Here is a 27,438-nt window from a genome sequence, read left to right as displayed (position 1 = left end):
AAAACTTTTCTAAACATTCTAACTTCAAAATTTTTAAGAATTTCTTTTTTTTTTTCATGACAAAATTTGGAATTTAGTTAAGAAATTCTACAAATTCACCACTTCTCAAAATGGTAACAAATTCCTACATTTTGAAGAATTTAAAAAAAATATATATTTCAAGAACAAAGGCATATTTTTAGGATAAAAAATGGAATATGTATGGAATAAAGTTGTACGTTTTTAGATAAAGTTATAATATTTTGATATTTAAGTCAAAGTTAATGGGTGAATTTCCAAAATAGGCCTTTATTCTTATATACATTTTGTTCAGTAAAGTTTAATTTATTGTTAAAAAAATGGACTGCATTATTGAAAATATACCACTTTTCTTGTTAAACAAAACATAGTGATGTCAGAGCTCTATGATGATATTTTTGTGCTTCCATAATTTTAGTCTTAGTTTGTGGGCAAAATATAAAACGGTAACACGATATCAAACGGTCTGTGTCGACATCTGTCGGTCAAATGTGTTACAGCAGTTGTAAACCGCGGCGGTCACGATTGGTTGAGCTTTGTCTCCATCTAGCGGTCAGAACACGACGTCGGCTGTTCGCGTGGTTTCGACGTGCGCGCTCTCGTTTCAATGCGTCAGCTGTCAAAACGCGAACGCGCAAGCACTCGGCTCCACTCATTATGACCACGATTGCCGCCTTTGAATTCACCCAAAGAAAACTCCGCGTGGACGTTTAAAAGTGACAACCGCAAAGTGTCCGGCGCGATGGAATAAAGATTCGAGGCGAAAAGAAAAAGGTTTGAAGTTGACCCAGACCCGTGAGGAGGACTCGCTTCGAAGCTAACGTCGGACTTCTACCGGCTTCGTTAGCAGCGGGCTAGCTCGTTAGCTACCTAGCTGCAGCCGGAGTAGTGATGCTAAGGGGGCTCAAATAGTTATGAACAATTGTGACGTGACGTCTTTAAAAGAGAAACAATGTCCCGCGGAGGGAGAGACGCCGGCTAATAATAATCATAAACAGTGGCACTCGCTCCGTAGCGATGAGTGCGAGTGCTGTCACGACATGAGCCCGATGGATGAAGCGGCGCAGCCCGGGATGTCGTCCGTCCAGCCCGGACTGGACGCGCCGGACGACGACGACGACGACCGCGACGGGCTTCGTCTCCTGGAGGATCTCAGCTGCCCGCCCGCCGCCTCGCCTTACGTGGGCGACGTCAACGGCGAGGGCCCGCTGTTCGAGAGACGCAAGCGGTCGCGCTCCAACAGCGCCAGGCACCACTTCGGCGACGTGGTGGCCGAGCTGGGACCCGAGGAGGTGCGCTGGTTCTACAAGGAGGACAAGAAGACGTGGAAGCCCTTCGTGGGGCACGACTCGCTCAACATCGAACTCATGTATCGGAAGTACAGCGAGTTCGGCCCCGGTGCGGGCGGCCCTGCGGTGGAAGTCAACGGAGAAGTGACGGCGGAGACCCGCACCGTTGGCGGCGTCGGAGACACGTCCACGCCGTCCATGAGCACCGACGAGAAGGACTCTGACGTTTGTGTGGAGCCCGTGTGCGTGCGTGGGGGGCTCTATGAGGTGGACGTCAGAGAGAGAGGATGCTACCCTGTTTACTGGAAGCGTGAGTTGTTGCTCTCGAACTTTCCAAACCAATTCACGCAGTGATTCCCAAACAGTGTGCGGTGGGAAGTTCTCCAATGTTATGTAATTGCTAAAAAAAAAAAACATTTATTCCGATAAATAATGTATCTTTATTCATCTATTTATGCCAGTGAGGCACAATGCCAGACAAAACAAAAAAAAAAAAAATCCCCTTCTATTGGATGGCAGGAAGTACATACAGTAATTAATTGATACATTTTTGGTGACATTTATTTTTGTCGCTGTGCCGTGGGATTTTTCAATTGTAAAATATGTGCCTTGGCTCTATAAAGGTTGGAAATCACTGATAATGCCCTTCAAGTACCACCATCACCACGAGCAACATACGGTAGTAATAAGTACGAATTCATCCAAAATAGGATCCTAACATGCACTCATTATATTTATAACCGCTGTAATAACGTGCACATGTCATAATATTATCACTGCATCTAAATTGAGAAAAAATGACTAACTATCAAAAGTATTTTACAAAATAATAAATGAACAACACTGCACTGTACTAGGTGAGGACCCGGGTTCAATCCCAGCACTCCATGTGTGGAGTTTGCATGTTCTCCCCCCCCCACCCCGTGCCTGCGTGGGATTCCTCAGGGCACTCCGGTTTTCTCCCACATCCCAAAATCATGCGACATCAATTGGACACTCTAAATTGCCCCTGGGTGTGATTGTGAGTACACCTGTTTGTCTCTGTGTCCTGCGGTTGGCTGGCAACCGGTTCAGTGTGTACCTTGCCTCCTGCCTGTCCACAGCTGGGATAGGCTCCAGCACTCCCCGCGACCCTCGTGAGGATAAGCGGCAAAGAAAAATGGATGGATGTACTATACTGGGCTAGCTTTTTTTCAATGTATTTTTATTTTTTGTTCGTACTTACGATGAGACAAGTGGTACTAATACCACACTTTGACCTTCTTAACCCTAACATACTATTCAGCATCCATGCACACATTTATGATTATTTCACTATTTCTGTATTCCACCATGACTGTTGAAAGTCCAAGAGGTGCATGTTTCTGCAGGAATCTACCAAATTGTGGTGGAAACATGGAGAGTTTCTTTTTGGCCTGTTTAAAACCCCCACTGTGATTACAGTTCCCACTGTCCTGACCGAGACTCTTACTGCTGCACGGTTTTCCCCAGTGACCCTTCAAAGACCAGCAGGTGCACGTCTCTGCGGGTACCTGAGCAAATGTGCTGGTCCCACACACACTTTTGAACACAATTACCTATGTCCCCATAAAATAGACACACATTCATGGCCTGCGCAAGTTCACAGTTTCAAGACTTCCACCAAAACCACCATTGTCCTTTTATTGAACACATACAAGTGTTCCATAGGGACACCAACCATGTCGAACACGATTGTGTTTTCATTGATCAAGTCAGCAGCAACAAGACCCCGAATTACTCTCATGGGTTCGACGCGTCACTTAATTTCAACAGGGAAAATGTACTTGATACAGCAGTAAATCGAACTACGAGTTTAGTCATTTACTAATTAACCGTGTAATTCAAGGCACGATTGTATTTCAAGTTCCATCCATTTACTTTGCCGCTTATCCTCACAAGGGGCGCGGGGAGTGCTGGAGGCCATCCCAGCTGTCAACGGGCAAGAGGCGGGGTAAACCCAGAACTGGTCGCCAACCAATCGCAGGGCACAGAGAGACAAACAGTCGCACTCACGATCACACCTAGGGGCAATTTAGAGTGTCCAATTAAAGGAGGACTTTGTCCAAAATTTGTATGTACAATAAACCCTCCAATCTGAAGTAATATTATTATTGTCCATGTTTTGGACATTACTTGAAAAAATGTTTGAAAACAAAGGACATTTTTGAAATCCACGCAATATCTGGATATGTGCCAGCTTTCACAGCCAGACCCGGAAGAAACGTCCTTGACCCCGCCCCCTGTGACGTCACCGGTGCTTAGCTTTCCAGTCCATTCTTTCTCACGAGACCAAGATGCCGACGTGTTGTGCCCCAAACCCTAACAACAATGAGAAAATGCCCCCAAATTTGTCCTTCTTTAACCTCCCGTGGGGTAATTTAATTCTTATTATTATCGTTAATTAATATAATTATTTTTGTTTTGTTTATAAATATTTTTCGCAAAATGCCAGTGGACGTTCTCTGTTCGGTGAAACCGTACCCACAAGCAATCGGGTCGGAACAGGAAGCACTGCAGACGTACCAAACGCTGATTGGCTGTCAGTTTCCCAGCCGGGCTCATTGGAATGTCTGAGCGAGAGAAGAATTTCCATCATAATTTCCAATATACAAATACAAATATGTGGATAATCTTGGCATTAAAAGAAACACTGAACCCTATTCTACTAACTTTTAACGTGTGCTCCCATTCCTATTTTTTTCGACAAAGTCCTCTTTTAATGTAGCGTGTTTTTGGGATGTGGGAGAAAACCCACGCAGGCATGGGGAGAACGTGCAAACTCCACACAGGCGGATCCGGGATTGAACCCCGGAACTCAGAACTGTGAGGCCAACGCTTTACCAGTTGATCCACAGTGCCGCCTTGTATTTCAACTTTAAAGCAAAAATGTATTCATTTGGTGAGGAGATACACAAAGCATTATTATCGTATTCGGGCTGAGCAGCTTAACAAACAAGCTTGTGCACATTTTTGTCCGAGTTGTGGCGTTCCCCTGCCAGCTGGCGTCTTGTTATGACTTAACATGCCGCGCCGTTTGCGGTCGTACATCATCAGTCTCACGTTTCACCTTGTTAAAGAAAGCAATTCCCAGTAATGCCCTTTGTTTAAATAGTGCTTGTTATAATTTTCCTCGTCATCGTTATTTGCAACGGCAGGAGATTGATTAATGTGCGGGACTAATCACAGCTGGCTGAACTCCATGAGCTACTGAGACTTTGCTCAGCACCAACGTAAAACCCATTTCCTCATATAGTAGCCTGATTCATAAGCAGTAGTCAAGGGCATAATATTAGTCATGGCTATTAAGGTTTTACACATCGAGTGGTACGTCGATGGTTGAAGCCAGTTGGCCGCCATCTTGGTACTCCCAAAACATGTGGAGGACATGGTTTACGGGTTAGATTATGGCGGTGTTTTTCTCAAAGTTTGGCATGAAGAATTAAAACTGGTCACGTCAGGGTGACATTTTTTCAGTTCTGGGAACATGAAGGATTTTTAATTCGACTTAGTAAGCCAAAAAATGCGAAGTGCAAAGGAAATACATATAATAATGTGACTACCAAGAAACCTTGCATATTACCGAGGGCCCGATTTCCGTGACATGTTAACTTTTACCAAAATACGCTGTGAATCACTGTATCATAACATAGCAAAAAACTTGAGTATTTTTTTCTGTCATAAAAACATTAAATTTTAAGTAAATCAGTTTGGTATATTTTTGGAAAAATGGGAAAATACATGCTAAACACATTGTTCACTTGTTGTCTCTGCGACGTCCCATTTCAGGCAGAAAATGTATACCACTATCCTTGCATTTGAAAATCAAATTCAATTTGCAGAGATCTGTATTATGAAATTCATCAAGAATTTTACTGAAAATCTGTTTTCTTGCTTATCCAGTGATGAAGTTTGGGAAAATATTTACATCGCTTTTTCGCGAAAAAAAACGTCTACCTATAAAGGTGAAGCAGAGAGTGATAAGTGAACAACAACTGTAAACAAAGCTTTGTTCAAGTGAATTAAGCTAATCAGAAAAAAACCCTTTACAAATAAACTTTAACAGTGTCAAAGTAAATCTTTCTAATTTACCAGTGCAATGTTTTCTCACAGCCACGAAAATTGGCCATTAATGCACATGTCGGCATGTTTGTTTTGGGAGCATCAAGATGGCGGATGGCGACTTCAGTTTTGGTGGCCAATGAGTCATCCAGTCTTTTTTTTTTTTTTTTTTTGTGAAATTGTAGCATGCGAGCAGATTTATGCTAACATATAGCAAGATAGCAACGTGAGTCAAGAATGTGCTAGGGCAAATTTCCCAAGGGTTTTATTGTTTACCCTTTGAGGGTAATTTTTTCAAACGCTAACAGTATGTTAACATCTAGGAAGATTTCAATATGGGTAGAAAGGCAGGTCAATACCTGACTTGCCTTGTAGTATGGTACAAATTCCAATGAGAATTTATCAAATGCTAACAGTTGCAATGCTAACCTATAGCAAGATAGTCTGCATTGTAGGCTCTGTGTTTTTCATACATATTTCTAACACAACACTAAGTGGTATTAAGAGGTATGTGCAGCCACCTTATGATATTCACCTTTTGAAATGAATTTTTTTGTCTTGTAGAGCAAGACCACATTCCGGTGCTGCGAGGTCAGTGGTTCATCGACGGCACATGGCTGCCCCTAGAGGAGGACGAGAGTGACCTCATCGAATGCGAGCACCTCAGCCATTTCCGCGGACAGCAGACGCAGGACACCTTTGACGCCAGCGACATGGTGGTCAGGACCGTCGACGGGAAAGACGGTAAGCCATTACTGTACGCTTTATAGATCAAGTACAGTAGAAGCTGTGCTTTTGTTGTGCTTGTTGCGTTGTTTTTTAGCTTTTTCTGCGGGTACCTGTGATGGCAAAGAGGAAAGTTACAATATTGGTTAACTTCGTTACATGCGGTAATAACTAGTGCTATGAACAAATCAGTGGTGAGTCCGAAAAAGCAAAACTTATGTCTATTGAGACGGAGCTTTTCTCACCTACATACATTGAAGAAAATAAGTATTTGAACAGCCTACTATATTGCACGTTCTCCCACTTATAAGTCATGGAGGGGTCTGAAATTTTCATCGTAGGTGCACTGTGAGAGCGATAACCTAAAAAGAAAAATCCAGAAATCAGAAAATATGATTGTTTTTTTTTAATGATTTTTTTGTGTGATACAGCTGCAAATAAGTATTTGAACACCTGAAAAAAACAATGTTTACGGATGATGAGTTCCAACCCAAGAACACTATCCCTGCTGTGAAGCATGGGGGTGGTAGCATCATGTTTTTGGTTTTTTTTTCTGCACATGGGACAGGATGACTGCACTGTATTAAGGAGAGAATGACCGTGGCCATGTATTGTGAGATTTTGGGGAACTACCTCTTTCCCTCAGTCAGCATTTTTCAACATGACAATGACCCGAAGCACACAGCCTGGAAAACCAAGGAGTGGCTCCGTAAGAAACATATCAAGGTTCTGGCGTGGGCTAGCCAGTCTCCAGACCTAAACCCTATCTTTAGAGGGAGCTGAAACTCCCTGTTTCTCATCAACAGCTCAGAAACCTGTCTGATCTAGAGAAGAGGTTAGAGGAGGAGTGGGCCAAAATCCCTCCTGCAGTGTGTGCAAACCTGATGAACGACTACAGGAAACGTTTGACCTCTGTAATTGCAGACAAAGGCTGCTGTACCAAATATTAACATTGTTTTTTTCAGGTGTTCCAATACTTATTTGCAGCTGTATCACACAGATAAATCGTTAAAAAAATCCTACATTGTGATTTCTGGATTTTTCTTTTTAGATTATCCCTCTCATAGTGGACATGCAACTAGGATGACAATGTCAGACCCCTCTATGATTTCTTAGTCGGAGAACTTGCAATATAGCAGGGTGTTCAAATACTTATTTTCTTCACTGTGTAAATTTACCAATCTCAACAGCTGTGATGTACCCGCATAGTTATTTTTTTGATTGCATTTTGGGTATCTTCACATAGCCCGTCAACTCTTTTAATGGCTTTAAAAGCCCAGTAGACTCCCCCTGATGGCTTACTTCCTGTGTACTCAGCAGGTCTTGAAATTCTTCACCGTCAGCCTTTTCACCTCAGCCAAGGAAGACGCCACTGACATTTACAAAAACTGCCGGCTGAGTTCGCACGGAAATCAATGATTTAGTCGGGACTAATATTCGAAACCTGCTGATTTGGCTAACAAATGCCAGGGTATTAATTTTAAAATGTCAAACACAGATACCTCCTTGCAATTTACATTGACCAGACTTTTGGAGTGCAATTCACATTTACGATTATCGTACCTCTCGATGTATCTGTGCCCTTTAACTTACAGTACAGCGTTACTTTGACTTGAAAGATTATATCATGCCTTGACCAAGCGTGAAAGTCTGTTTACTTGTGTATCAAATCAATTTTTGCCATTGAAATGAATTTAGTTTCCACTGATTAAAAAGAAAACACCATTTCCGTTGTGTTTTTAATAGATCGCAGCTATCGGGTTAATCCCTGCATATTCATGGTGCTGCATTCACAATTTTTTGGGGATGCCCATGTATCAGCAGATATTTACCGTATTTTCCGCACTATAAGGTGCACCTAAAAGCCTTTAATTCTCTCAAAAGCCGACGGTGCACCTTATAATGCGGTGGGCGTTATATATGAAAAAAGTCTTAAAATAGGCCAGTCATTGATGGTGCGCCTTATAGTGCAGAAAATATGGGACTAAAAACAAATTACCTCGTTACTGTTTTGTGCTCAGGCTAAAGCAATATTAATACTTCTGGTGTCTGTAGCCAGGTCATCATTGCAAATGATAATCTTTTCTCAATAAATTCAAGTAAGAATGAAAGAGGTGCTGTTGAAATGAGTTGAGAACCTTCATTTTGACAAAAGCAGTCCTTTGGAGCCTTCTTATAGCATCTATAGACGGTTATAGATGCTATAATATGGAACGTTTTTGCCAATTTTCTCTTATTTGCGCAGGGTTCATTCCATGGCCGTTGCAAACAGCACAGCGATGAGTAGCGTAACAGCAATTAAGAAATAAAAAGAAATAAAAGAATAAGAGAAATAAAAAGTAACAAAATAGTGACTTCATAAACTGTAATTACTATATGTACTGTAGTATCCGTGTGTCAGATGTATGCATATGTTAATCCCGCTTGTACCTCAAATTTGTGCTTGCAACCCAGAGCAAAGAAATGACCCTATAATGGCTCATAATTTTGAAACCTATAAATTGATGCACTGTTAAATCAAGGTACCACTATATAATTGCTTTGCTATTATGTTTGCTTTTAGGATATGGTGCAAATACCATGCTAATTGCTAAGTCCAGTAATAACCCAATTTCTACAGTCATACCTTGGTCATCTTTCGCATGTGTCAAGCAGCGGTGCATAACAGACAGTCAGGCATGATAGTCGGCAACCATCCCGAGTTGTTTTTATCATGACCCCCGTCGTAATCTGATAGCAACGCTACTTGACCGACGGCGGTGACCGGGGTAGGCGGTGTCAATGGCTGTCACTCACTCTCTCCTGGTTGTTAGTCCTCTCCCACCTGCCCCCGTTCTACCTCCCCTTTCTGTTCAAATGGAGCGGATATCAGACGAGCGCTAGAGCGACATGTCACAAGCGCAAACGCTGCCAAGGTACTGTAAAAAAATAAACAAATGCAAATTTTCATACTCTTTAACCCAGTAGGTTCTACCCTCTTAATTCCTTTAGAGCTTTGATTTTTGTGAGACTAAATTCCTTTTTTTTTTTTTTTTTTTTTACTGACCAAATATTTAGATCTAGTCCTAGGCTCAGTTGTCCATTGTACCCATAACCGGGCCTAGTTGCTAGAACTTCTCCTTTTGTGCTGTGACCTAAAGTATGGTGCTCCTGCTCTTTCTGTCATTTTCCTACGTTTGGTTTGCATAAATCATGGTGATATTGGCTATCCCTGGTCTACATGACATGTAATATTTGCTTACATATTCTGTACACGACCTGTTGAACACAGGTATAGATTTTTTACAATTCCATGTCCATTCTCCCAAGTTTGGTGTTGAATATTGATGGATAAGATCACAGTGTGTGGACATCAGATTCAGTAGCTCCCACGTAATACACTTCGATAAAATGGTATGTTTGAGACCAAATTTACATGATGTTTCATTGAGCACACTTTCTCAGATGTGACATGTAGAATACTCGAATATTTTACTAGATGTTCAATATAGACTGTATTGCCAAAAGTATTAGCTCACCCATTTAGCTGCCATATATCACCAAGTTAAATGCAAAGAGTCTGTTGGACTGGTGTAAAATGTGCCGTGACTGGATTGTAGAGCATTGGAGAGGTGTGACAAATTATGCTTCCTCATCAAACAGTCTGGGTTTGGTGGTTGCCATGGGAATGTTATTTCTTTGACTGCACAGTGCTCAGTGTAAAGTTTGGATGAGGGCGGAATTATGATGTGGTGTTGTATTTTAGGAGTTCTTTTTGGCCCCTTGGCTAGTGGAAGTAGGTCTGAATGCGTCTGCATTCCAAGTATGAAGCTGACCCCTTCCTCTTCCAACATGCCTGTGCACCAATGCACGAAGCAAACTCCATCAAGAAATAGATGAAAGTCTGGTCTGGAGGAACTTGACTGGCCTCAACAGAGTCCTGACCTCAACCCAATAGAACACCTTTGGGATGAATTTTAGCCAGGCTTTCTTGTACGACATCAGTGTGTGACCATTCAAATGCGCTTCTAGAAGAATGATAAAAAGAAAGTCCCATAAACACAGTCCTAAACCTTGGTGAAAGGCTTACCTGAAGAGTTGACCCACATCATGTTGAACCCGATGGATTCAGAATGGGATGTCACTTAAGTTCATTTGTGAGTCAGGTCAGGTAAGCAAATACTTTTGGCTATCCATTGTATAGTGTATATTTGACGTCAGGTGGAACGCACACATAAAACATGACATGTAGAACAGATGCTTAGAACACAAATCAAAATGTCTTTCATCTCATTGCTACCTGTACTTGCTCTCATGCATCCTAGCTTTAATGAACTGCTGTTACAGGTTCCCTTTTCTATAGTAAAAAAGATGACCAAGACCTTGGTTGAGATCGAAATACATGGGATGAACTGAACAGGGGAGCCATTGTGGCCCTTCATTACAGAGCTGTTGAATATTGTTTTACAGCCGACTGACCTACTTCTGGACCACCTGAGCCTCGATGAAAATGAGAGGCCTCTGGGCTATGTCCTCTTATCAGACAAATTCTTTAGGTTACTTGCATAAATTCAGTTACAGTACATAGTAGTTTAATACTACCTTTTGTGTAACTGCCATGGGTTGGATTCCTGATGAGTGCCCCAACATCCACCCATGGAGGACTCATCTTCCAGTCCCAAGCCTAGTACCTGCTGGTATCTGAGTCACCAGAGAGTAGGATTCCTGCTTTCTGTCCACCTCCTCTAGTTCTACCGGTGGGATAACGAGGTCTTCCTAGGTCAGCGTTGAGGCATAGTTCCTCCTTTGTGTTCCAGGTCTGCCTCAAGATCTCCTTTTGGCTGGATCTGCCACAACAAGCAGACGTCTAGTTCAACACGGCAACACAAAGGGGCCTCAGTTTCCAATCTTGTCCAAAGCTCGTGAACATAGGTGAGGCTGGGGCTGTCTTAAAATAGTAAACCGTCTCTCAAAGCCTATCCATCAGCCTACTTTTGAGATGATTTTATTCCCCTCTTTGGAGCCACCAAGTGACATCCATGTTATTTAGCCTTTGAGAGCAGCAGGCTGGAATCTACTTCTGCTTCCACAAAGGACTTCCTCTCAATTGTGGTCCACCAACGTGACCACATTTGCCTTTGTAATGCTTGGAGAATGTCCAAGGTAGTCCCATGACCGTGGTACTTAGACACCTGCTTCTCTTCCTCACCGTTCCCCTTTACTGCTTGCCCATTATATTGTTCAGGGACAAGTTAGCAAAGGATTATAAACAAATAAATTTTGAATGGTTCATTGTTGGTTACCAGTCCAGTCAACACGTTGTCTTCCCCTTTTCTTTCGTACACTATAACAGGAAGTGCACCACCCTTGAGCAAACCCATCAGTTTGCTGATTATGTTCTGAATTTGCATGTCATATCAGCGTCTGACTGGGGAAGCTCAATACAATTTCCATTCAGAGCTTATGATGTTTTTCTAATTTCCAGTGGTCCTGGGGTGCATTTAGCAAAACTTAAGTCTTGTATCTTGACTTCATGGAACTTCCCATTTCCTATGTTTTTCTTTGAGCACAAGTTTTATCATTAAAAAAGTTTGAGAAGTTAAACTAGAACCTATGTGGTAGAAGAGTGTCACTTAAGAGTGGTGTTGTAGACCTACAATCTATATTCTGCTTCTGCACCTTATGACAAAACCTTTTTATGTGGCTCCGTTTCTACTCCACTAGTTCCACATTGGGTGGAGCTCTCTGAATGTTCTGAACTGTGATTTCTTTGAATACTTGGATATTGTTAAAACTCCCAGCCATCTCGCTGAGGTCGGAGAAGTAATTCACCCCGTTTGGTCTGGAATGTGTCAAGAAAACATGAATCGACCAAATTGTAGGTTGTTACCCCCATCCCTGGGAACAAAATAGTTCCAAAACATGCATTATGGTGTATTTTTTCTTTGTGTGAAATGGTTAGTCGGCATCGCGTTTACTGCATTCCCCCTTTGCCATCCTTCACCCTGTTCTTAAGGCCCTCATTCCACAGATTGGTTCAATGCGATACAAGGGAACTATTGGACCACCGCCAAAGTCTCCCATCAATCCCATCTCGATAAGCTCTCTGGTGCAGTTCAGAACATTTAAAGGGCGTATTATACCAGGACAGTCGGCCCGTTTCAGCTCTTCCTTTTTTGTATCTCTTCCTTACTTCTGTCACCACATTACAAGCACGTCAACGTGGGACAGAAAAGCAAGAGTTCACAGTCTTGTTCCTAATTTCTCCTGAATTTACCTTTCTTTTCCGGATAAACCACGTTGCTACCATGATTCTTAACATGCCTTCAATCCTCTCTCTTCCCACCCTCCTGATTCTGCAGCCATCCACAGCCTGAAGTTGAGTCGTACCCATGTGGACTGGCACAGTGTGGATGAGGTCTACCTCTACAGTGACGCCACCACGTCCAAAATCGCTCGCACTGTGACGCAGAAACTGGGCTTCTCCAAAGGTCTGTCTTTTTTCAGGAACTAGTTACCATAGTTTCGATGTCCTGATTTGTGTGATGATTGCAATCTGAGTCAAAATCCTTCTTGAATTCCTTTCTAATCCAATCCAGTCAACAGAAATTTCCACTGTGCTTATCACCTTGTTCATAGCACATGACTGTAGATCTAAATAGAGATCCCATAGCTACACTGTGTGAAGTACTGCCAAACAACAGGTCCATGGTCATAGCATAACAATCTAAATGCGTGAAACCACAAATCCAACCCTGCCTTGTTCTCTTCCAGCTTCCAGCAGTGGAACTCGCCTGCACCGCGGTTACGTGGAGGAAGCCTCTCCAGAGGACAGACCCCCTCAGACTACACACATTGTCTTTGTGGTCCATGGGATCGGGCAGAAGATGGACCAGGGACGTATTATCAAAAACACTGGAATGTGAGTTTTAGACCCCTTTTGCAAGGCCTTTCAACCAGATATTTTGAGCTGGTGTCCTATTGTGGGATGTAGGGGAAGGAAGCCTGACAATATTTCACTCTCATAGCTGTAACAGAAACCGGACAGCATCATTTTACTGGGACCGGGAGGTGAAGTTTTAGACACTATCACTTCATCCATTTTACGCATCGCCAGACATCTATTGATCTGACTGTCGGATGTTGTGTCACGGTTTAAAAGTCCTCAAAGTTTTGGTAATACCACACCCTGTCTAATACTGAGTAACAGGCACTATGTGGACGAAGGCCTTCTTTTACAGCTCAGATGTGGTTCGTTTGTAAAAAAAAAAAAAAAAAAAAAAAAAAGGTTTCTGAGGATTTTACATTGGCCAAGACGTATGTTTGTGTGTCACAAAGATAGTCAGGCTGTCGCCTGAGGATTAGGCCGGCTAAGCAGGTAAAGTAGACCAAGTCAAGCTGCGGAGCACTTTAAGTCCAACTACTGGTTACATCGGGATTAGTCTCCAACACCCGTCCTCACCAAAAGAGGAAACGTCAATGTGTCGCGTCAAACCATTTCCTGTTGTTTTCACACAGCCAAGCCTTCAAAGTATAATGCAGTGTGTTCTGTGATACCCTACATTGCATGTGTCAAACTCAAGGCCCGGGGGCCAAATCTGGCCCGCTGCATGATCTTATCTGGCCCGCAAATGACCAACTACCGTGATTTGTGAAAAAAATCTGTACTAAAGTTTCAAATCGTCATATCATACATGATAACATTGAGATATTGCAAGCAATATTCTGTGCCCAAACAGCAATACTTCAAAAACACATTACCCTTGATTTGTGATCATAAAACTAGCTCATAAATTTCATCTGTAAATATGATGAGGTGAAAGATTTTCATGGTTTCACATTCCTAACGGCCCTCTGAGGGAAACTGAAACTACAACGTGGCCCGCGACAAAAATGAGTTCGACACCCTACATCCTATTTGCCGTTGTTCAGGTTGAGGGAAGGTGTCAGGAAGATGGAGGAGAAGCACTTTCTGGAGCACAATGATGAGCATGTGGAGTTCCTTCCTGTGGAGTGGCGCTCCAAGCTGGCTCTGGATGGAGGTTAGTCATTTTCTTGTGCATTTAGAAGGCTAATATTAAATATCAATAGTAAGTAAATGCTGCCCCTACCTGGCTTGTACACGATGGGTTGTTTCTGTTTAGATACCGTGGACTCCATTACACCAGACAAGTTGAGGGGTCTGCGAGACCTTCTCAACAGCAGTGCAATGGACATTATGTACTACAACAGTCCTCTTTACCGTGATGAGGTAAGTCACACGCATGCTTATAGACCAGTTGAAAAAAAGAATGAATGTATGATATTGTTTATTCAGAGCAGGATTTGGCAAGTGTGTTCATATGAGGCGGGCAAACTGAAAAGTCCAAGGAAATAATCCAGTCATGTACATCTCACAATTTTTTAGCAAGTGGATGTGCGCAAGGCAAGAAGTCACATGACTTTTTTTTTTTTTTTCTTTACTTCAGATCACTAAGGGACTGACACAGGAGCTGAACAGACTGTACAGCCTGTTTTGCTCACGCAACCCCGAGTTCGAGGAGAGGGGAGGCAAAGTGTCAATCGTGTCTCACTCCCTTGGCTGCGTGATCACGTACGACATCATGACAGGCTGGGACCCCGTGCGCTTTTGCCTCCAGGAGCACCACGCCGTGGAGGAGGAGCTGCACATGCACTGGATGTCGTACGAGGAGAGGCATCTGCTGGAGCAACTGCGCCACACCAGGAACCGGTATGACTGTCTTTCTAATGCCATTGAAATTGCTATGAGAGTGATGAAAATGAAGGTTAATGGGCTTTTATTTCGATACAGGTTTATTATTATTATTATTGCTATTAGAATTTCCATGAGTGCCCACATTGAAACACGAGATATTTACAAAGAAAGACAGTACACAGAGAGTTTAATGCTAGTGCCGCCGTGCTAACAGGGCCGGTTAGAAAAAAAAACATACTGGTAAAAATCACTGAAACACGGCAGTAACAGGTTAGCGCAGCGTTAACAGGGCCAGACCGATAAAAGTCACTTCCTCGGCACATATATTCCACCGGTCTCACTCTTACCTTTTCCGCTCAAGTGCCCCCTTGCGGCCGTTAGGAAAAAAAAAATGCACAAATTAGACGCATCACCACATTAACCGCAGGGTTGAAAGCGTGTGGAAAAAAGTCGCGGCTTATAGGCCGGAAATTACAGTATATTTGTTTGCAGGTTACGAGAGCTGGAGAATCAACTTTTAACACTAGAAGCCTCCAAACCATCAACGCCTCCCGCACTCAAATTTAAGGTTTGTACATGTCAATGATGTTGCAGGTAAAGTTGATGTTATTGATTAAGTTAAATCTCTTTTTTTTTTTTTTAGGTGGAAAACTTCTTCTGCATGGGTTCTCCTCTGGCTGTCTTTCTGGCTCTGAGGGGCATCCGGCCCGGTACTAGCTGCCACCAAGACCACATTCTTCCCACATCCATCTGCAGTCGCCTCTTCAATGTCTTCCACCCGACGGACCCTGTGGTCAGTTTGCTCAAATATTTGAAAGACTGGAAATTATCAGCTCCCCTCATATCAGAGGTTAGAAATTTAAAAAAAAAAATACAACAGGCAGTAGCTGTTATCACCTCTTATCATAGACTTTGTCACACACTTGTTTTAAGAAAAATAAATGCAGAGCGCCATAATCTTAGATGCAAAACAATAAAAAATTAAAACTGGCCTGACAAAACTGTAGACAAAAATGAAATATTCGAAAGTAATTTAAGTATGGTCACAAAAAGTACGCAAATAGTAGAAAGTATAGAAATAATCCGATCATTAAAAAAATATATGAAACTTTTTTTTTTTTTTTTTACAAATTGGCATAATATTGGGCAAAAATACAAAATAGAAGATATTTTTTAATTATTAAATTGACAAATTCTAGAAAAAATACATTGACAAAAGCTGATGAATAGAGAATAGTTGCATAAGAAAAAATATTGATCAATTACTTATTCCCAAAAGGAGAAACTATCGCAGTGCATGGTAACAAATCCCATATCTTTAAAGTTCTACTTTGTTACAATTTAGTGATGACAATGAAAAATGTAAATAAATACATAAAATATTGTAAATTTGCTTTCCAGTGTACCCTCTTTTTGAATTTCCATTAGCCCACCTATGGCGTTTCGCATTATGTTAGCATTGAGCTAGCAGCCTTTTCTCAGACTAAATTATATGATTTGTATGCATGTACGATTTTATGATTTGAACACGGCGTAAATTAACAAATAAATAAAAAATTGACAAATTCTAGACTATTAGACAAGAACGACTGAAATTGAGAAAAGACTGTAGTTCATCACTGATCACCATAAATGTTCCAAAATTTCATCTGACGGGTTATTAATTCAAGTTTTCTGCTCCCTTTCAGGCCTACAGACTGGAGCCCCTCATCCTCAAACACTACAGCAACGTTGCACCAGTGCAAATACACTGGTAAGACTGAAGTGGCACGAACACGAGATAAATGAATGAATGTACAGTGGCTATAAATAGTGTTCATGCCGCTGTTCAAATGTCTGGTTTTATGAGGGGTGGGTGGGTGGGGGGGAAATAGAGCAAGAAATATCATTTTGAAACTTTTTCCACCATTAATCTGCCCTGCCACCATTACAACTCAGTTGAAAATATTTTAGAATGGTAAGTAAAAATAAACAACTGACATTATGTAGTTGCGCAAGTCCGCACACCCTCTTATCACTGACTGTGTTTCAAAATTAATCAATTCACATTCAAGCTCTATTTTCGTATGCTTTTCTCAACATTTTTGCCGTCACTTCTTACAGTGTCATAGACCACATGCAGTAGCACACAGTTTTTTTTTTACCTTGCGAGGCAAAAGCACACTAGATATTTTACTCACGGTCTGGTAAGCCAGAACGTAGCCACATTCCCAGCAACATACCACATAATCCATTTTTACTTCCCCTCTTTAAAATACTCATTTTTTTTCCAATTAAGTTGTACATGTTATCGATCATATTGGTTGTGGGAAAAGGGTTGAAATTATTTTGCTCCCCTCTCCCTTTTTTTAGATCACAAAAACCTTGCATTTGAACAGGGGCTTGTTGACTTTATATCCGGTGTATATTTATAGTTGATGAAACCTTTGCAGGTGCAGTGCCACCAACCCGGCACCTTATGATGAGGTGCGGCCCACATTCCTCAACCTCACCAAGGAACCGACGTCGGACACAGAGAGCATCCCCAGTCCGAGCACGTCTCCTGTTCTCCCCCGGAGACACTATGGCGAGTCCATCACCAATTTAGGGAAGGCCAGCATCTTGGGTAAGATGTTACGAGTGCCCAATCATCCATCGCTATTCTGCGTATGATAAATTAATTTTCCCTCTTTGTTTCTCTTTTCCACTTTAGGCGCAGCGAGTATCGGGAAGGGCATCGGCGGCATCCTCTTCTCCCGCTTCTCGCGGTCCAACAGCCAGCCCTCCGTCTCCGTGGGACTGGAGGGTGGGCCCGTCCCCGAAGACGACGAGCAGCAAAAACGCACCGAGAGCCAGTCGGCGTACGGCCTCTCCACCTTGGCCCGGCCCACCTCGCCCACTGCGGACGTCTCACGTGAGTAATTAGAATCGAAAAAAAAAAATGCCAGGTTTTATATATTTTTTTTCCTCTAAAATTTACACTTAAAAATAAATAAAAATCAGGCTTGCATTAAAAAAAAAAAAAAAAAGATGTTTATGTGCATCTCCAGTGGAGCTGGAGCGCCGCATGGACTTTGAGCTGCGCGAGGGCCTGGTGGAAAGTCGCTACTGGTCAGCCGTCACGTCGCACACGGGCTACTGGTGCTCGCACGACATCGCCCTCTTCCTGCTCACCTTCATATACGAGCACAGGAAGACACCATCTGACCCGGGAGGAGACACCCCCGAACCTGACTGAACATATTCCACCTCACCCTGTCAGTATTTTTTTTGTTGTTGTTGATTTTTAGAATGGGAAAAAAACTATTCTCTTGTTTTTTTGCTTTTTTTTATGCACAAAGATATTTTTCCTATGATCCAGTTCTGTGAACTAATAAGCTGACTTAGTTTCATTCCAGTACAGTGGAACCTCCAAAGTGGACCAAAACTAATTTTCATCGTGGGAAATCATAATATAGTGTTCCAAACCCACCCACGATAGGTGAAAATGTGGGTTGTATACAATTTTTCATCTAAAAACTAAATGAAGATACCTTCTAAATAAGATGCCAAGAAAGCTTACTTCAACATTTTCGTCACGCCTACTTGAAGTTTCCTTTAAAACCGACACATAAAACAATATTGTATATTTAAGCGCCATGTTAAAATCATAAAATCGTACATACTTACACATTTTATAATTCAGTTTGAGAAAAGGCTGCTAGCTCAATGCTCAATGCTAACATAATGTGAAACACCATAGGTGGGCTAACGGAAATTCAAAAAGAGGGTACACTGGAAAGCAAATTTGCAATATTTTACATAACTGTTTACATTTTTCACTGTAATCACCAAAATGCAACAAAATGGAAATTTAAAGATATGGGATTTGTTACCATGCACTGCGATAGTTGCTCCTCCTGTGAATAAGTAATTGATAAATATGCAACTATTCCCCTCTATTTTTGGAGAATTGAATAGTGAAAAAATGTGAATAATTGAGCCCCCCCCCAAAAAAAATCTTTAAAAAATGTTATTGCATAATTTCACAAACCAATACTATTGATCAGTCCCTATGGGGTCTATTTAATAGTTAAAACTGTAAATAAAACACAAACTGAACAATTTAATACCAATTAACCTTGTATTATAATATTACCCTTACCGATAAATGGCTTCCGTGTGATTTGATTGAAATAAACAATGCACCAGAAGTACAGTGCAAAGTCGTAACTTCTGCTAACAATCCAGGCTAAATTTAGGTCTTCCCCAAACTGTGTTTCAGTTGAGATCCCTTTCACATACATCCTTGAGACCAGTTCCTATTTAGAGACGGCTTTGGTGCCATCTTGTGGCATCACAGAGTGTTGTTGAGAGCCCCAAAAATGGAAATTGGTGCGTTTTTCAGTAAATAATGGATGATAGGGTACAAATATAATGGATAAGTGAGGGATTACTGTTTACTACTTAAAACCCAGGCCTCCATTTCCCTATGATTCCATTTTTATCATCACTTTTTCATGATGAAACAGTCCATTTGACAGGTTCCACTGTAAGTACGTTAATAGTGTAAGAGCCAGGATGACCTGGGAACTACTGTAACCTAATTATTCAAGCACCCGTGCTTCTTGTATATATTGCTCCGTACAAGCCAGTCTGGAGCCTTTGTAACACAGCTGCCTGTCGGAATACTCTGGTTTGCCTTTTGAAACCAGCCAAACGTTATATCGTTAGAGGGACAGAAGATACACTTGGGGCATTATATGATTTTTTTTTTTTTAGCAATGTCTAAAAGTACTATCACATTTCTGCCAATACGGGGCTCCCTCTGAGTCATCAAGGGATATTTGATCACAATCTGACATTGTGGGATTGTTATAATTTCGTGTTTTATGGATTGTCGTCAAACATTGCCGGCATGCTCCACCCCACACGCAATGACAAAAACGCAAAACCTGAGCAATTTAGCGTCGCCCTTCTCGTTTATATCGTATGTGAAGTTTCAAGGGGAATACCACTGGTTTGCATGAACAATGTATCCAATAGGTCATGTAATATGTACTCTATTTTGGCAAAGTGATCTCATTTAGTAGTGTTTTGAGAAGATTTTTAGCGACAATTATGAATTTTCAGGGGCGCTGCCATTTTCGCGAGTCACATGACCTACGTGCGCGGATGTGACGTGTTACGAGCCGCAACAAAGGCTCAATTACATGGGACACCATTTATGCCCAGCGCCGATTTCTCGGATTTATCCTCATACGATGAAGAAATAGCAGTATTGGTTGATCGGGAAGTCGGAGGAATACTTCCATACACAGCCGTTAGCGGCTCGGTTGATCGGGAAGACGGAGGAATACTTCCATGCACAGCTGTGAGCGGCAATACTTCCGGAGCAACGGAGTGGCCGAGCCGCTCACGGCTGTGCCGCTAACGGCTGTGTCTGGAAGTATTCCTCCGTCTTCCCGATCAACCGATATTGCTATTTCTTCAACAGATGAGAATAAATCTGAGAAATCAGCGCTTGGCATAATGGTGTCCCATGTAACCGAGCGTTTGGAACCCCGCGGTACACGTCACATCCGCCCACGTAGGTCATGTGACTCACGAAAATGGCAGCGCCCCTGAAAATTCGTAATTGTCGATTGAAAAATATTCTCAAAACACTATGAAATGAGAGATGATTTAACATCACGTCGTCAAAAATAGAGTACATATTACATGACCTATCGGATACATTCTTAATACAAACCAGTGGAATTCCCCTTTAAATTTGGTAACCATTGGACTTAAGGTCGAGTACGAGTTTGGATAAATGATTGATAAACTTTTCAAAACGAAAATGGTTTTACACACAATAAACCTCTCTCCCAAATTTCATCTGGTAAATGAAATGGTCTGCGGGGGCTAAATTTGGCAATTTGAAAGCTCCAAGCTGAAAAATGTGACTTTTTCTGAGTCCCCTCCTGATCGACATGGCTACCAAATATCACGACGCTCCACTGAACTGAGTTTGGGGGCAACATATCAACGACGGGTCTTTGGAAAAAAGCGCAAATGACCCTAAAATGGCTAATTTGAACCTCAATGGCATGGATTCTTGAGGCTTTTTTTTTTTTTGAGCATTTGGGGCTTTGTCGTGAGTCTACTCCTGATAGAAACGTCTCCCCGATTTCATGTCGCTAAACTAACACGAGTCTGTCTTGAAAGGACAGCGAAGATTCTGTGCTGTTTTGCACAATCAAGGGCTGATGCACTGTTGTCTACCGGTCATGTCGTCGTTCAGTTGTGTGTGTCCCGTTGACTGAAAGCCGCACTGCCTTTCTTGACGATAAATCTTAAGCACAGCACTGGACTTTATTTTGACAACGATAGCGTATTTTTATGAACAAAGGCACAGTAAGCTAAACATTATGTTTGAAATCAAGCAATAGGTGTCATTTGATGGAATGGAAAGAAAGATGTGTATAAAAAAAAAAAAGAGTGATTGATGACCTCTCCCTGCCCTGCTTTTTGCAATAACAAATGTCTTGTCAATGGATACTAACCTCCACCCAAAGCACTGTTATTATTTATCCCCTGTCATTAAAGGGTGTTCCTTATTTTGGAACAAAGCCATTAATCAGAATCTGTCGTTTTTTTGTCGATCGCTTGCTACGTTTTGGACAAATGGAATTCAAGGAAAAGTACTCGTTTCAATTTTTCAACCTGGTTAAAAACGCGCCGTTAGCGTCACATTTCCCCAAAGGTGTGTTTAGCTAATGTTGCTAATGCTAATGTGCGCTTTCCTACCGTCCATCCTTCCATTAATCCTTCTATTTATTGTCATCCTTGTTTCCACCCTCCCATCAGTCCATTCTGTTCTTCCTTCCTCCACATTCCCTTCCTTCCAACTACTTGTTCCACCTGTTCTCTTATCGTGCACCTACGTCATTGATTCACGTCACTGGCCGGAAGTGCCGGTCAAACAAAGCGTTCTTCAATGCTAAGTCGGTTGGAGACGACGCGAAAATACGTCCTATCGTCCGATACCGTTAAACGTTTAGAACAGGGGTGTCAAACTCATTTTTCTCTCGGGCCAAGTTGCAGTTTATAACCATAAACAGCCTCATTATATTTACACATTAAATTTATGAACCAGTTTTGGGATCAGAAATCAAGGGCAACGGGTTTTTCAGCTATTGTTCATGTTTGCTAACACGAAAAATGCTTGTAATATCTCAACTTGTTCACTTACAATATATGACAATTTGAAATTTTGGTACATATTTTTACAAGAATCGTGGAAATGGAAACTCTAGATTTGGCTTTGTGGGCCACATAAAATCATGTGGCGGGCCAGATGTAGCCCCCGGGCCTTGACAACGGTACGTAGGATAAAAAATGAGACACACTTGGCATAGAGAACCCATATTTAATGTCGAAGTCGATGTTTTCCCCGACAAGAAATTGGACTCTTAACCCGCTTGCCCTTGTCTTGGACAACTGGATCTACACATGGATCTGGTGAGTAAGTCGTTGAGATTGATACGGAAGAATTTGAAAGAGTAGAAAAGTCTGGATGCATACAAATACTTCGTTGCTGGATCTGTTCTCAATCAAGAATAAATCCTACATAGTGATGGAGCCACTCAGATTTTTTTTAATACAAATGCCAATATTTTTACACAAACTCATTAACTATGATTGGGGGGGAAAAATGCAGCGAGTCGACTCTTTGTACACAGAAACACGTTGAGGCCACACGTTAAACTATGGTAAACTTCTCCATGACAGATATATATTTATTTTTTTTAAATATGGATTGTTCTCAAATGAGTCCAATGCATATTTAAAAAAAGAAAATAAAAATAAACCGCCGGGATAAACTTCAGGCCCCGTACGCGGAAGCGTGTTGCGGCCACACGTTAAACTTCGGTCAACTTCTCCGTGACAGATGTTTTTTTAAAAATATGCAATGCATATTTAAAAAGAGAAAATAAACCGCTGGGAAAAGCTTTAGCCCCCGTACACTTTGTGGCCACACGTTAACCTACGTAAACCTCTGTGTGACCGATTGTTTAATTGTGTTTTTTTTTTCTAACACGCATTCGACTCATTTGAGAACAATGCATATTAAACAAAAAAAAAACATCTGTCGGGGAGAGGTTTATCGAAGTTTAACGTGTGGCCGCAACACGCTTCCGTGTACGTTGGAGACAACTCCCTGTCGTTTTTTTTTAACAAAGAGAGAAAGCGTGACAATGGCGCAAGAACAACAAATAGAACAGTAGTTGCTCACCGAGCAGAAATCTCACACGTGTGCGTTTTGAAATGGTAATAGTTAAACTTCGCCGAGGTGTGAAGTTGCAAAAAGCTTGCCATTGTCCAAATGAAATACCGTCTTTGAAAGGCTTTGTGGAAATGCGTAGGATGTCTTGACTTTTTGAGGACAAAGAATGCATTTTTTTTTGGGGGGGGGGCCCGCTGCGATATGGGATTCTTTTCCGAGCTCCAACCGCTCTCGCCGTGAGGGGAAACAACCAAGCGGTGTTCTAAACGGTCAATGGGCTTCCTTGTGGCCGTGAAACATCTGCACGGCGAGGGCCCCGGAGAAAAACTCATAAAACATTGAAACCGGGAAGAACTGTTCCCCGCCGGGCCAGGAGAGGACGGTGAAGTATAATTAATTCGCGGGGGTCGGGGGGGGGGGGGGGGGGAGAAGAATGGCTCCTATTGAGCCATCTGCTCACAGGATGCTTCCCCTGCTGTTTCCATTTATGGCCGCCGCGCTCGCTCGCAGGAATTGTCGGTGAACCGGAAACAGTCGACGCGGGAGGGAAAGTGTGACGGTGCACGTTTTCTGCAGGCGCTCTAAACTTTTTACACCCAAGTGCAAAAAAAAAAATACTCCGCTCCATTCGGCGACGTCGCAATGTCTAAAGTTAAATACAACTGAACTGTATTAGTCACTGATTCTTTTGTGTACCAGTAGAGGGAGCCCACATACCACAATTTGTTGAGGTTTGGCCTCATTAGGGTGGGGGGTAGACATCCATCCATTTTCTTCGCCGCTTATCCTCGCGAGGGTCGCAGTGGGAGTGCCGCAGCCTATCCCAGCTGTCAACGGGCAGGAGGCGGGGTACACCCTGGACTGGTCGCCAGCCATTGGCAGGGTACAAGCAGTCGCACTCACAATCACACCTACGGGCAATTTAGAGTGTCGGGGGGGGGGGGGGTGTGCGAGGAAACCAGGAGAGCCCGGAGGGAAAACCCACACAGGCACGGGGGAGAATAAACAAACTCCACTCAGGCGGGGCCGGGATTGAACCCGGGACCTCAGAACTGTAAGGCCAACGCTTTACCAGCTTTACGCTTTACGTGCCGCCGGCAACCAATTAATTGTCATGTCATTATCCAAGCCGCTCATCCTCACAAGGGTTGCGGGAAAATCGATCCCACGCTGCCGCTACCGTCATCCAATTCATTTTTTTTTCCAATGTAACATTCAGAGAAGAATCATAGAACATAATTCATAGATATTGTGTACCTTTTCCCTTCTTTCCTGTTTCCATCCTTCTTGTGTCACTCCTTTTTTACTTCCATCCTTCCTTCCTCTTTCCTTTTTCATTCCCTTCTTTCCAACCTTCTCATCTTTCTCCCTTATTTTTTTTCTGCACAACATCCTCCATCCCTCCTTCCTCTCTCCCTCCCCATCTTCCACTCATCCTTTAATATTGCCCTTCCTTCCATCACCCTCTTTTCTTTTCCCAACATCCTTAATTCCCACCCTCCGACCACTCATCCTTTCATCATACTTCTTTTCCACCTTCATTTCTTCCTCTCTCCCATCTTCCCTTCCCCTTCTTTCTCATACTGTACCCAACTTTTTGACTTTCTTCTTTCACTTCCTTCCTTCAGTCCATTTAAAAATCGTCTCCTCGCTTTTTCTACTTGAGCTTACAAGGAAGCACGGTGGCCAGCGAGGGAGAGGAAAAGTGGGATTGGAGCAATGACGTGATTTCATGCTGGAAAAGAAAAGGAGGAGGGGGGGGGGGGGACAACAAGGGGGAGGAGGAAGAGGAGAGAAGGAAGATCGGACGCCTGGACTCCATTAAGACCGAGCCTGCTGGAAAAGTGCTTGGGAATACTGCACTTCTTCTCGGGTCATTCGTCGGGATTTTTTTCCTCTCTCTATTTTCGGGCCGTCTTCCCCACCCCTGAGCCCACATCCTATATGTTCTAAAGAAAGACAACGCAGTTTTGTATCGTGTCGTCGAGCGTTTGAGTGTCTTTATTGTGAAGGTGAGTGATTTTTTTTTTTTAATATCTCGTTTACTTTTCACCGCTAAATGCCGCTTTTTTTTTTCAAGCCTAGCTTGTAGCCGTTAGCATCCAACTTTCCGACCCGGTTCGTTTCAGCCATGTCGTCGCCGTTTTTAAGTACTTTTGCGCCCCTTGGAGTGCTGGACCACACTTATATAATGCACCCCGCGTACGTGGAAGTGTCTCGTGTAGCCGGAGACCGTTACTTTCCAACAGGTGAATCACTTCCGCAGGTAACAAGCTCCAGTTGGAAAAGGGGTCCTAAGTGCCACCCCTTCGACCCGGCGCGAGGCTCCTTTTCCGGCCACGTTTAGCCAGGCGAAGCCCCCCTTTTGCTCTCCTGGACCAGCCCGCGTTCAACAGTGACAGATTGCCTCATTTGATCATTATTATTATTATTATTTTACTTCTCCACCACACCAGGGTGCATTTTATACCGTTATAAATACAACAATAATCCTTTAAATCGATATTAGGTGTCTTTTTTTCTTGGTGTTTAACTTTGTTTCGCTTGTTTGGCGGCGACCTAGCATGGAGGCATTCGCAGTTGCTCATTAAAACTAACAGTGAAACATGACACCCTATCTAATTTGTTCTCTAAATCTTTAAAAACATGTTTCGGTATTGAATTGTAGTACTGTGCCGACGTTAGGAGGGAACAATGCTAAATTTAACAATACTATTTCTAATGAAGCTTATTTAAAGGGGTATACACCAACTACCCCCCCTACCCGTTTTAATGACACGTAAAGTTTTATTTAAAACAGAAAACTATTTAAGCCTGACAAACTATTCATTTTCCATGCACACACTACAGTACGTCTGTGGTCGATTTTCACTCAGGCCAAGAATCGCTACATAATTATGGAAAGTATTTTTTTTTTTTGCAGGGACAGGAAAGGGGCCGGACCTTGGCGCAAATCACAGAAATCCGTAAAAAGTTGTGGTATCCTATGGATACCCGAAAAGGGCGCCAAACTGTTGCTATTTATGTCTGAATGAAACGCCTCAACTCACTTCAACATATGTCCTTGAAACCAAGATGCCACTGACAAACGGAGGATAAATTCGCCCAAAAATCTATGAATGCCAACAAGATGCAAGAGGGTTCACTATATATGTTCTGGTGGGTTTAGGTCTTAGTCCAAACCTGGAAGCAACCTTTAATCGCCGTATGACATCTCCTCCTCCTCCTCCTCATGATGATCGTTCTTGCGCTGTGTTATGATTTCCTCCGTGACCCTCCAAATGATTGCGGGTGAAGTTTTCTGTGGGAAACGCGTAAATGTGGCGGACCGCAGACAGTTCTTGAAGCCACAGTCATCAATTTCACAGTAAAAGAATGACATTTAGTGGTTTTTAGAGTTAAAAGGTGATTTCATCAAGGTGATAATTTCACTATTACTGATGTCTCTGTAGATTCTCAATAATCTGCAATATTTGAATCAAAACAACTAGACTACTCTTGTTTATTGGAGCGATTTAACCTTTGATCCAAAATGGTTCCTCTATTCAAAATCTGAAGGGTCTTACTGTAATTTTTTTCTGTTGAGAGGAATGGCGCTGGACGGGATCCGGATGCCGGATGGCTGCTACGCCGACGGGACGTGGGAGCTGAAGATGCACGTCACCGACCTCCACCGCGATGTTTCGCTGAGGGTCACCGGTGAGATCCACATCGGCGGGGTCATGCTCAAACTGGTGGAGAAATTAGGTGAGTTATGTCTAAGTGTCATATAAAAAAATGGGCTATGCTATTGTTATAGCATTCAAACTTGCTTGGCCATAACTGACACCTTCGATTGGGTGCGTTTGTTTTGTGATGCATATTCAAGCTTTGTTGGATTCCCCCCTCGGCTGTAATTCATGATCATCACCACTTTGCACAATAAAAATAATATAAAATGACTAGAAATGATCCAACCAAGAGTAGAAAATAAATCAGTCAAACATTAGGCACAAGCAGTGTACTACCACATGATGTGATGGGTTCTCTGCCTGTTATTAATAAAAGTCATCTTGCAGAATAGAAATGAACAAAATGATCACAAGGCGGCACGGTCGCTCAGCTGGAAAGCGTTGGCCTATCAGTTCTGAGGTCCGGGTTCAATCCCGGACCTTCCTTTGTGGAGTTTGCATGTTCTCCCTGTGCCTGCGTGGGTTTTCTCCAGGCACTCCGGTTTCCTCCCACATCCCAAAAAACACGCAATATTAATTGGACACCCTAAATTGCCCGTAGGTGTCACTGTGAGTGCGGCTGTTTGTCTTGGTGTGCCCTGCAATCGGCTTGCAACCAGTTCAGGGTCTACCCTGCCTCCTGCCCGTTGACAGCTGGGATAGGCTCCAGTACTCCCGTGACCCTCGTGA

The 27,438-nt window shown here is 42.6% G+C and overlaps 2 protein-coding genes and 1 long non-coding RNA gene across 5 annotated transcripts in view; 2 read left to right on the top strand and 1 right to left on the bottom strand.

Moving 5' to 3' along the window:
• The first annotated feature begins 255 nt into the window (after window positions 1–255).
• ddhd1a (DDHD domain containing 1a) lies at window positions 256–19,624 on the top strand. Of its 2 annotated transcripts, XM_061842818.1 has the most exons (14): window positions 256–1,617; window positions 5,952–6,131; window positions 8,927–9,028; window positions 12,455–12,583; window positions 12,867–13,014; window positions 14,025–14,134; window positions 14,237–14,343; window positions 14,561–14,823; window positions 15,301–15,376; window positions 15,452–15,601; window positions 16,497–16,561; window positions 17,241–17,413; window positions 17,501–17,701; window positions 17,838–19,624. In XM_061842818.1, exons 1-14 carry the CDS (start codon window positions 933–935, stop codon window positions 18,023–18,025), a joined length of 2,577 nt encoding a protein of 858 aa, XP_061698802.1. In that variant the 5' UTR covers window positions 256–932; the 3' UTR covers window positions 18,026–19,624. The 2 variants fall into 2 exon arrangements, with proteins under 2 accessions (XP_061698802.1, XP_061698803.1); XM_061842819.1 differs by lacking the exon at window positions 8,927–9,028 and having other exon boundaries at window positions 261–1,617.
• Window positions 14,777–26,742, bottom strand: LOC133512848 (uncharacterized). Its single transcript, XR_009798306.1, has 3 exons — window positions 26,605–26,742; window positions 26,222–26,339; window positions 14,777–14,855 (listed from the first exon to the last, which is right to left on the bottom strand). It is a non-coding gene; the product is annotated as an uncharacterized LOC133512848 (long non-coding RNA).
• fermt2 (FERM domain containing kindlin 2) overlaps window positions 24,799–27,438 on the top strand; it is a 54,749-nt gene continuing 52,109 nt past the window's right edge. The window contains exons 1-2 of one of the 2 annotated variants that reach the window (XM_061842820.1): window positions 24,799–25,050; window positions 26,627–26,785. In XM_061842820.1, the coding sequence (XP_061698804.1) occupies window positions 26,629–26,785 (157 nt within the window). In that variant the 5' untranslated portion in view covers window positions 24,799–25,050; window positions 26,627–26,628. The remainder of the gene's footprint in view (window positions 25,051–26,626; window positions 26,786–27,438) is intronic. The other variant, XM_061842821.1, reaches the window with a different exon arrangement.

This window comes from Syngnathoides biaculeatus, chromosome 15 (assembly GCF_019802595.1).
Source record: "Syngnathoides biaculeatus isolate LvHL_M chromosome 15, ASM1980259v1, whole genome shotgun sequence".
NCBI classification, from domain to species: domain Eukaryota; kingdom Metazoa; phylum Chordata; class Actinopteri; order Syngnathiformes; family Syngnathidae; genus Syngnathoides; species Syngnathoides biaculeatus.
Note: the sequence above shows the minus strand (reverse complement) of the source record. Positions and strands in the feature narration are given on the sequence as shown.